The 12,060-nt window shown below is 42.6% G+C and overlaps 1 protein-coding gene across 1 annotated transcript in view; it reads right to left on the reverse strand.

Moving 5' to 3' along the window:
• Positions 1-12,060, reverse strand: part of LOC311129361 (apoptosis-stimulating of p53 protein 2-like) — a 64,084-nt gene that overhangs the window by 34,488 nt on the left and 17,536 nt on the right. Inside the window, exons 2-3 of the mRNA XM_084161625.1 lie at positions 7,617-7,764; positions 3,803-3,916 (exon numbers count right to left, since the gene is read on the reverse strand). Coding sequence (XP_084017751.1) covers positions 3,803-3,916; positions 7,617-7,764 — 262 coding nt within the window. The remainder of the gene's footprint in view (positions 1-3,802; positions 3,917-7,616; positions 7,765-12,060) is intronic.

Raw genomic sequence — 12,060 nt, forward strand, 5'->3', positions numbered from 1 at the left:
GATAGGTTGAAGTTGAAGTCGGAAGTTTACATACACTTAGGTTGGAGTCATTAAAACTTGTTTTTCAACCACTCCACAAATTTCTTGTTAACAAACTATAGTTTTGGCAAGTCGGTTAGGACATCTACTTTGTGCATGACACAAGTAATTTTTCCAACAATTGTTTACAGACAGATTATTTCACTTATAATTCACTGTAACACAATTCCAGTGGGTCAGAAGTTTACATACACTAAGTTGACTGTGCCTTTAAAAAGCTTGGAAAATTCCAGAAAATGATGTCATGGTTTTAGAAGCTTCTGATAGACTAATTGACATCATTTGAGTCAATTGGAGGTGTACCTGTGGATGTATTTCAAGGCCTACCTTCAAACTCAGTGCCTCTTTGCTTGACATCATGGGAAAATCAAAAGAAATCAGCCAAGACCTCAGGAAAAAAAATGGTTAGACCTCCACAAGTCTGGTTCATCGTTGGGAGCAATTTCCAAACGCCTGAAGGTACCACGTTCATCTGTACAAACAATAGTACGCAAGTATAAACACCATGGGACCACACAGCCGTCATACCGCTCAGGAAGGAGACGCGTTCTGTCTCCTAGAGATGAACGTACTTTGGTGCGAAAAGTGCAAATCAATCCCAGAACAACAGCAAAGGACCTTGTGAAGATGCTGGAGGAAACAGGTACGAAAGGATCTATATCCACAGTAAAACGAGTCCTATATCGACATAACCTGAAAGGCCGCTCAGCAAGGAAGGAGCCACTGCTCCAAAACCGCCATAAAAAAAGACAGACTACGGTTTGCAACTGCACATGGGGACAAATATCGTACTTTTTGGAGAAATGTCCTCTGGTGTGATTAAACAAAAATAGAACTGTTTAGCCATAATGACCATTGATATGTTTGGAGGAAAAAGGGGGTGCCTTGCAAGCCGAAGAACACCATCCCAACCGTGAAGCACGGGGGTGGCAGCATCATGCTGTGGGGGTGCTTTGCTGCAGCAGGGACTGATGCACTTCACAAAATAGATGGCATCATGAGGAAGGAAAATTATGTGGATATATTGAAGCAACATCTCAAGACATCGGTCAGGAAGTTAAAGCTTGGTCGCAAATGGGTCTTCCAAATGGACAATGACCCCAAGCATACTTCCAAAGTTGTGGCAAAATGGCTTAAAGGACAACAAAGTCAAGGTATTGGAGTGGCCATCACAAAGCCCTGACCTCAATCCTATAGAAAATGTGTGGGCAGAACTGAAAAAGTGTGTTGCGAGCAAGGAGGCCTAAAAACCTGACTCAGTTACACTAGCTCTGTCAGGAGGAATGGGCCAAAATTCACCCAACTTATTGTGGGAAGCTTGTGGAAGGTTGCCCGAAACGTTTGACCCAAGTTAAACAATTTAAAGGCAATGCTACCAGATACTAATTGAGTGTATGTAAACTTCTGACCCACTGGGAATGTGATGAAAGAAATAAAAGCTGAAATAAAATCACTCTACTATTATTCTGACATTTCACATTCTTAAAATAAAGTGGTGATCCTAACTGACCTAAGACAGGGAACTTTACTAGGATTAAATGTCAGGAATTGTGAAAAACTGAGTTTAAATGTATTTGGCTAAGGTGTAAGTAAACTTCCGACTTCAACTGTAGCCATCTCTTTTGGTCGCTAGCTAAGCTCGCTTTATGAGAAAGAAGAAAGGAGATGGGAGAAAAAAGGCTAAGCGCTCTCTCAATGGAGAGAACACAATGCTTAGATAGCTGATTGTATCACAAGGCTAACTAACAATACTAAGCTAAGCAATTGTAGCCCATCACAAGGCTAACTAACTCTATGCGAAATAACGCAATGGGAGCCAACTACGAAGACATGGTCTAAGTACAAACAAGCTAACAGTGTGGGGGGAAAAAAGAGCAGGCTAAGATGGCCAGAAAGGAAAACAGCCATCTAATCCCAGAGCCAGACCCAAGCTGTGAGGGGTAAAGGGCTTAGTAGTTACGCAACGAGGGGCTGAGAGGATCCCCGCCGGCCGAGGACTAACTAACTTATGGAGATGTGATTTGAACACCCCTTCACAGTGACAGCCCTGGAGCATTAGGCTAAAGAAGGCTTGTCTGGGATTTGAAGACTTGTAATAGAAATCTGTAGGCATATGCGGATCAAGGGGGTCTTAGGCTTCTGTTGCACAATCCATGTCCTGTGGGGAGGGAGGGCCGAGTTTCTACTTACTTTCTAACAACTTGTTACGTAATTGATTACAGGGCTGTGTCTTTACACTGTCTGGTGTGTTTATGAACATGTGTATATACAGTGCATTCGGAAAGTATTCAGACCTCTTGACTTTTTCCACATTTTGTTACGTTACAGCCTTATTCTAAAATGGATTCAATATTTTTTTCTTTCAACAATCTACACAGTACCCCATAATGACAAAGTGAAAACAGGTTTAGACATTTTTGCAAATGTATAACAAATCAAAAACATAAATACCTTATTTACATAAGTATTCAGACCCTTTGCTATGAGACTTGATAATTGAGCTCAGCTGCATCCTGTTTCCATTATCATCCTTGAGATGTTTCTACAACTGGATTGGAGTCCACCTGTGGTATATTAAATTGATTGGACATGATTTGGAAAGGCACACACCTGTCTATATAAAGGTCCCACAGTTGACAGTCCATGTCAGAGCAAAAATCAAGCCATGAGGTCGAAGGAATTGTCCGTAGAGCTCAGAGACAGGATTGTGTCGAGGCACAGATCTGGGGAAGGGTACCAAAAAATGTCTGCAGCATTGAAGGTTTGGAACCTTGGTCAGGGAGGTGACCAAGAACCCGATGGTCACTTTGAAAGAGCTCTAGAGTTCCTCTGTGGAGATGGGAGAACCTTCCAGAAGGACAACCATCTCTGCAGCACTCCACCAATCAGCCCTTTATGGTAGAGTGGCCAGACGGAAGCCACTCCTCAGTAAGAGGCACATGACAGCCCGCCTGGAGTTTGCCAAAAGGCACCTAAAGACTCTCAGACCATGCGAAACAAGATTCTCTGGTCTGATGAAACCAAGATTGAACTCTTTGTCCTGAATGCCAAGCGTCACGTCTGGAGGAAACATGGCACCATCCCTACGGTGAAGCGTGGTGGCAGCATCATGCTGTGGGGATGTTTTTCAGCGGCAGGGACTAAGTGACTAGTCAGGATTGAGGGAAAGATGAACGGAGCAAAGTACAGAGAGATCCTTGGTGAAAACCTGCTCCAGAGCACTCAGGACCTCAGACTAGGGTGAATGTTCACCTTCCAACAGGACAATGACCCTAAACACACAGCCAAGACAACGCAGGAGTGGCTTCGGGACAAGTCTCTGAATGTCCTTGAGTGGCCCAGCCAGAGCCCGATCAACATCTCTGGAGAGACCTGAAAATAGCTGTGCCATGACGCTCCCCATCCAACCTGACAGAGCTTGAGAGGATCTGCAGAGAAGAATGGGAGAAACTCCCCAAATACAGGTGTGCCAAGCTTGTAGCATCATACCCAAGAAGACTTGAGGCTGTCAAATCGCTGCCAAAGGTGCTTCAACAAAGTACTGAGTTTTTTTATTTTAAATCAAATTTGCTAAAATTTCAATAAACATGTTTTTGCTTTGCCATTATGGGGTTTTGTGTGTAGATTGATTATATAGAATAAGGCTGTAATGTCACAAAATGTGGAAAAAAGTCAAGGGGTCTGAATACTTTCCGAATGTGATGTGTGGCGTGCTTTTATTCTTCTGTATCCATCTTGTCCTGTCAGGTGATTGGGAACTAACCTGATTCTCTGCAGGGCGCTCTGTCGTGACGCAGGAAGAAGCGCACCTCTGCCCTGTGCTGTCCCCAGCGATGAAGCACGTCCAGCATCCGTTCCCCGTCTCCTACAGGTCGCTCTGATTGGGGGTAAGAGAAGAAGGGGTTAGACTAGAGAACACACACACAGGTTTAGGAGGTTATGGAATCGAGTTACAGTGGTGCTTTGGGAAACAGTGAACCATAACAAATCAGTGCTCCCCCCAAGCTTTGGAAATAATGACATGGGCACCTCCTATAAAACAATGAATGTTTAAACAACCCCCTATCATCCTAAACAAGATCAGTGTGTAATTCTAGCCTTGCCTAGCAGTATTGATGTGTTTTATTTCACTGGATTAAAGTGACAAGAGTAGAAAACATTTACAAACACGCATGGGACTGCCAATCCAGCATCCATACATTGGACAAACATACATTCATCTGTAAATGTTAGTCATTTTGTCTCAGAGGAAAAGCAGTCAAGGTGTGTGTCATATGGTTTGTGAATCCAGTCAGACCACACTGACTGATTGGGGGAGGCTAGTCTACATTTTGAGGATATGCATTTAATCAAGACTTCCATTTGTGACCGACCGGCTCGATCTTATGTAGCAAAATTTGAAATTGTGTTTTTCTTTTTACATTGGATAAAAGTAGAGACTCAGAGTTAAAAAATGGTATATCATACACTACAGTTGAGGAACAATGGGAAAGTAATTCTGCTTTGAAAGTTAATAAACCTTTGAGAAAATGGCCCTTTGTCACGTATACGCAGGGAGTCAGGAAGCAGGTGCAGAAGGAGAGTTTAAAAACAATGATGAAAGGCAAATGAACAAAACAGGAGATGCGTACTGAACATGAAAGCAAACCAGTACTGCCTGAAGACTGAGGCAACTGAGAGCTAAATAAAGGGGAAGTAATCGATTGGGAGCAGGTGTGCGTAATGATGGTTGCCAGGTGTGCGTAATGTGGGTTGCATAACCGTTATATTTTAACACCAATAAACCCATCCGTTTGAAAATTAATTTAGTATTTGTCAATTTAGCAAACCAGGCAACTAAAAGCAACTTTCTAAACAATGTTTTAGTTCGTTTGTAGCTTGTTAACTAGCTAGCTAACGTTAAGTTAGCTGGCTAGCCAGTTCAAATAAGGACCACATCATATAGCTGACAATGTCTTAACTTTAGCTAATTTGCATTCATTATTACAGGAAAATTAACTCACAACAAGATCATTATTTACAAGTTAATGGCAAGCTAATTACAGAAAATAGCTCATGGTTGTGAGCGTGACGAAATAAAAGCAGGGCATTCTACCAGAGAATTTTAGAACTTGGACACTGTCTTGTTGGCCTAACGTTATATCCTAATTTGACTGGTGCAGGCTGTGCTGTTCTTCACATTACCATCTCTGGTAAACACTCACTATATCAAATAAAATCTAAATGTATTTGTCACAGGAAATGGTACCTTGCATAGTGGAGTCTTTTGTTTAGACATGTAGCTAGCTAAACAATGAATCTGCAGGTAGCTAACCAAATAGATTAAATGTTAGCTAGCTAACATTATGCTATAACTAGCAATGCAAATGGCTCTGAGATACGAATAATATTACTACACAGATCATATACGTAATGTTAGCTAGTGATCCAGCCAGGTAACGTTAGCTAGTTAGCTAACAGTACGTTTTAACTTGATGAAAATGACTTTGACAAAATTTGAAACGTATAATATCTGAAAATGTAGCTAGCTAGACTCTCTTAACCGTATACATGGATGAACACTTCTCCCTCTCTGTCACAGATGCCATGGTTGCCCTTAGTTTGAAGATGTAATCTGGAGACAGGTGTTTTATACAACAGCCTTCTGTGTCTTCTCTTTTCTTCCACCGGGCATTCCACTGATTTCAAAACTCTGTCCTCCAGAAAGTGGAGAGCAACACTTTTGCAGTTATTCGTGATATCTTTCAAAAAAGCCGCATTAGAAAGGATTACCTACACATACTGAACAGCCCTTTGTTATAGACAGAAGCATGCTACATGACAGACCAATCCGAACTCATCTCTCAGCATGTCCAGCCCAACCATTATCTCAGCCAATCATGGCTAGTGGGAAGGTTCCTGTCTTTTTCCGTGGCTAAACAAACTAGGTTCGTAATTTAACAATTGTATTTTTATTTACAGATGGCATACATGTTTGTTATTAAGTCACATGAAAGTTCACATGTTCCAGAAGGCATTTCTGCCCCAAAAAACACATTTTGATAAAAACAATTACGTTTACGTTCAAATGCCTCTCTTGTGAAGTAGTGACACGCGACATAGGCCTAGTTTCCTGAAACGAGTCACATTTTCACTTTAGCTCCCTGAGAGGTGGTGCCTCTGGGAAGGACAATGATCTGTTGTTGATACTTTCAGATGAGCTGGCACTGATCCAACAGGCCTATTAATCAACCACTCCAACCTCTAAACACCCTCATCCATCTTCTCTTCATCATACGGAAGTACTAATCACCTGGTTGATTACTGCACAAAGGTATTTAAAACATTCCAACCACATCGCTCATGCCTTCACTCTTAACAAAAAAGGACTGTCCAATAATCAGGACAGTACACACTAGGGTAGGGCGGCATCCAGATTTTCATACCGTCATACCGTTTCTGTACCATACCAGGGCATACGGTATTACCGGAAGTGCACACAAGGGGCGCTAATGTTTTTGACACATAAAACTATTTATGCAACAGGGATCTTTATCGAGGAGGGGATTGAATGTCTCTGCTGTAACCAAAAAGCTTTATCTTGACATCTAGCATCTTAGCTAACAAGTTAGCAAACCAAATTCATAGCTGGACCCCTGAGCTGGATATAATAGTGGTCTAAGGCACTGCATCGCAGTGCTAGCTGTGCCACTAGAGATCCTGATTCGAATCCAGGCTCTGCCGTAGCCGGCCGCGACCGGGAGACCCATGGGGCGGCGCACAATTGGCCCAGCGTCGTCCAGGGTAGGGGAGGGAATGGCCGGCAGGGGATGTAGCTCAGTTGGTAGAGCATGGCATTTGCAACGCCAGGGTTGTGGGTTCGATAAAATAATGTATGCGCTAACTGTAAGTCGCTCTGGATAAGAGCGTCTGCTAAATGACTAAAATGTAAATGTAAATGTATAATCTATTTGACACATCTTAGATTTATTATAGTTATACTTAACTTAAAGTTATAAGCAGTGGCGTAACACAACCCCCCCAAAAAAATCAATTATACCGTCGGTATTTCAAAATACCTCTGTTTTAACAGTACATCGCCCAAGCCTAGAACACAGAGACGGTTTTACATCAGTGCAGACAGCAAAACAGTGTGCAAAATGTACAAAGGTATAAATCTGGTTCCCAGTCTGTATTTATTAAATCTTCCCGTCTAGGATTATTGAGACACTTGAGACTAGCGAGAGAGGTTTGTTATTTGTGTGGCGGGCTACAAAGATAATACAACCAGCTTATTAGCATCAGAGATACTGCACAGACAAAGACCAGCTCTTCAGAGGAAGCATCAAGTCTGGTCAGTTGGCACACCTCTATTCTTTGTGTGCTTTCCAAAATAGTATTTTGTCTCAAAACTCTCCCTATTTATGTTCCATATCCTCTTGGAGTTTGTTTAGAAGATTAGCCTAGATGTGTATTTCCCACGTAACCACTTGATCATAGGTATTGTTACTGGTCCAGGATCCTTATTGACAGGCCTCTACAGGTGTTAGTTGTCAGATTGACAGGCGTCTACAGGTGTAAAGGGGGAGAAGGCTCACCAGATCCACGCCACATCTCAGCCAGGTGGCATTCGGTCTCTACGGGCTCCTTACACAGCTCCACTACGTCCCGGCACAGCGTCTCTGGGGTAACGGGCACCTCGGTAAAATGCTGGTCATTGTTACTGAGGTACACTGTCAGGAACATCTGGGGGGGCAGAGAGAGACAAACACGGGATATTAGCATAATGACCTCCTTTAAAGAGATTCCCCAGTACTTTTGTATACTTTTTAGTCACCAAAGTCCCGGAGCATGTCTTTAACATTTTAATTTCACGATATGAAATACTGAAATGTTTACTGCTCACATTTTTATTTATTTATTTTATTTCACCTTTATTTAACCAGGTAAACCAGTTGAGAACAAGTTCTCAAAAGAGAACTTTACAGACTTTATGATCACAGTTGATGAAGGCTAAAGATGCCCATTGCAAGATTGTAGGACAGTGCCACCCTTGAGGCCATCAAAGCTCCATATCTAATTCTCAGTGATAGGAATCTAATAGCCCTGCACCTGCCTGGCTGTGTGACATTGAGAGCAACATACCGTCTCTACCCTCATTCCTCTGTATACACATGGAAACAAGAGTACAGTGCCTAGCATTCTTCCCTGCTTATAGCCTACTAATGTTAACCAGGGCTGTCGGCACGGTGACAGCCCTTCTGCTAACAAGCAAAGCGCTTTGAAGGGTAGAAATACTGTAGCCACTGGTCCAGGTGTTTTGAATTCCCCAACTGGTCATGGTTAGGATTTGGGATTGTTGCTATGAATGCACCTGCATTTGGGTCCCCGGGACCAGGATGGAGAAGCACAGCCTCTGAAGATTGTAAAAATGTCCATGACCTTGTGTGAAATAGTCTAAAACGGTAAATCATGAAATATGTAACAACTTGAAATATGAATACTGGGAAAAACCTGAAAAACACACATATGTAACCACCAAAACAATGGAAACACGAGTAAATGAGGGATAAAAAGTATATTGAAAGCAGGTGCTTCCACACAGGTGTGGTTCCTGAGTTAATTAAGCAATTAACATCCCATCATGCTTAGGCTCATTATTACAAATTCTGGGCAGGCCATCTTAATAATAATAATAATAATAGATTGGCTTTATATAGCGCCTTTCTACCTACTGCGGTATTAAAAAGCACTTTACATAGTAACTTTGACCATTATTTTGGCTACCAGGCTATGCTCCCATAGGATGACAATGCCCCCATCCACAGGGCAAGAGTTGTCACTGAACGGTTTGATGAACATGAAAACGATGTCAACCATATGCCATGGCCATCTCAGTCACCAGATGTCAACCCAATTGAACACTTATGGGAGATTCTAGAGCGGAGCTTGAGATAGCATTTCCACCACCATCAACTAAACACCAAATTATGGAATATGTCGTGGCAGAATGGTGTCGCATCCCTCCAATAGAATTCCAGACACTTGTAGAAACTATGCCAAGGTGCATGCAAGATCTCACCTCGTGGGGCATCAATGATCATGAGGAAGTTGAGAGATCAGCCCAGAACTACACGGCAAGACCTGGTCAATGACCTGAAGAGAGCTGGGACCACAGTCTCAAAGAAAACCATTAGTAACACACTACGCCGTCATGGATTAAAATCCTGCAGCGCACGCAAGGTCCCCCTGCTCAAGCCAGTGCATGTCCAGGCCCGTCTGAAGTTTGCCAATGACCATCTGGATGATCCAGAGGAGGAATGGGAGAAGGTCATGTGGTCTGATGAGACAAAAATATAGCTTTTTGGTCTAAACTCCACTCACCGTGTTTGGAAGAAGAAGAAGGATGAGTACAACCCCAAGAACACCATCCCAACCGTGAAGCATGGAGGTGGAAACATCATTCTTTGGGGATGCTTTTCTGCAAAGGGGACAGGATGACTGCACCGTATTGAGGGGAGGATGGATGGGGCCATGTATTGCGAGATCTTGGCCAACAACCTCCTTCCCTCAGTAAGAGCATTGAAGATGGGGCGTGGCTGGGTCTTCCAGCATGACAACGACCCGAAACACACAGCCAGGACAACTAAGGAGTGGCTCCGTAAGAAGCATCTCAAGGTCCTGGAGTGGCCTAGCCAGTCTCCAGACCTGAACCCAATAGAAAATCTTTGGGAGGGAGCTGAAAGTCCGTATTGCCCAGCGACAGCCCTGAAACCTGAAGGATCTGGAGAAGGTCTGTATGGAGGAGTGGGCCAAAATCCCTGCTGCAGTGTGTGCAAACCTGGTCAAGACCTGCAGGAAACGTATTATCTCTGTAATTGCAAACAAAGGTTTCTGTACCAAATATTAAGTTCTGCTTTTCTAATGTATCAAATACTTATGTCATGCAATAAAATGCAATTTAATTACTTAAAAATCATACAATGAATTTTTGTTTTAGATTCCGTCTCTCACAGTTGAAGTGTACCTATGATAAAAATTACAGACCTCTACATGCTTTGTAAGTAGGAAAACCTGCAAAATCATACATACATACATACATACATACATACATACATACATACATACATACATACATACATACATACATACATACATACATACATACATACATACATACATACATACATACATACATACATACATACATACATACATACATACATACATACATACATACATACATACATACATACATACATACATACATACATACATACATACATACATACATACATACATACATACATACATACATACATACATACATACACACACTGAACGTAATAAACAAATAATAATAATAAAAATAAACATTAGGAACACCTTCCTAATATTGAGTTGCACCCCCTTTTGTCCTCAGAACAGCCTCAATTCATCGGGGTATGGTTTACAAGGTGTTGAAAGCGTTTCACAAGGATGCTGGCCCATGTTGACTCCAATGCTTCCCACAGTTGTGTCAAGTTGGCTGGATGTCCTTTGCGTGGTGGACCATTCTTGATACACATGGGAAACTTGAGCGTGAAAAACCCAGCAGCATTGCAGTTATTGACACACTCAAACCAGTATACCTGACACATACTACCATACCCCGTTCAAAGGCACTTAAATATTTTGTCTTGCCCATTCACCCTCTAAATGGCACACATACACAATCGATGTCTCAATTGTCTCAAAGCTTAAAAATCCTTCTTTAACCTGTCTCCTCCACTTCATCTACACTGATTGAAGTGGATTTAACAGGTGACATCAATAAGGGATCATAGCTTTCACCTGGATTCACCTGGTCGGTCTATGTCATGGAAAGAGCAGGTGTTCCTAATTTTGGTGAATTCTGAAAGTTTTCAGACCCCTTCAACTTTTCCACATTTTGATACGTTACAGCCTTATTCTAAAATGGATCAAAATAATTTTTCTCATCAATCTACACACAATACCCCATAATGACAAACAAAACAAATTCTGCAAATGTATTAAAAATAAAAAAAACTGAAATACCTTATTTACATAAGTATTCCCACCCTTTACTATGAGACTCGAAATTGAGCTCAGGTGCATCCTGTTTCCATTGATCATCCTTGAGATGTTTCTACAACTTGATTGGAGTCCACCTGTGGTATATTCAATTGATTGGACATGATTTGGAAAGGCACACACTGGTCTATATCAGGTCCCACAGTTGACAGTGCATGTAAGAGCAAAAACTACAGTGGCCTCCATCATTCTTAAATGGAAGAAGTTTGGAACCACCAAGACTCTTCCTAGAGCTGGCCGCCCGGCCAAACTGAGCACTCAGGGGAGAAGGGCCTTGGTCAGGGAGGTGACCAAGAACCCGATGGTCACTCTGACAGAGCTCCAGAGTTCTTCTGTGGAGATGGGAGAACCTTCCAGAAGGACAACCACCTCTGCAGCACTCCACCAATCAGGATGTTATGGTAGAGTGGCCAGACGGAAGCCACTCCTCAGTAAAAGGCACATGACAGCCCGCTTGGAGTTTGCCAAAAGTCACCTAAAGGACTCTCAGACCATGAGAAACAAGATTCTCTGGTCTGATGAAACCAAGATTGAACTCTTTGGCCTGAATGCCAATCGTCATATCTGGAGGAAACAAGGCACCGCTCATCACCTGGCCAATACCATCCCTATGGTTAAGCATGGTGGTGGCAGCATCATGCTGTGGGGATGTTTTTCAGCGGCAGGGACTGGGAGAAAAAAAGCAATATACTAGTCCATCGAGGGAAAGATGAACGGAGCAAAGTACAGAGAGATCGTTGATGAAAACCTGCTCCAGACCGCTCAGGACCTCAGACTGGGGCGAAGGTTCACCTTCCAACAGGACAATGACCCTAAGCACACAGCCAAGACAATGCAGGAGTGGCTTCGGGACAAGTCTCTGAATGTCCTTGAATGGCCCAGCCAGAGCCCGGACTTGAATCCGATCAAACATCTCTGGAGAGACCTCCCCATCGAACTTGACAGAGC

The sequence above is a fragment of the Coregonus lavaretus genome, assembly GCF_964263955.1.
Source record: "Coregonus lavaretus genome assembly, chromosome: 1".
NCBI lineage: Eukaryota > Metazoa > Chordata > Actinopteri > Salmoniformes > Salmonidae > Coregonus > Coregonus lavaretus.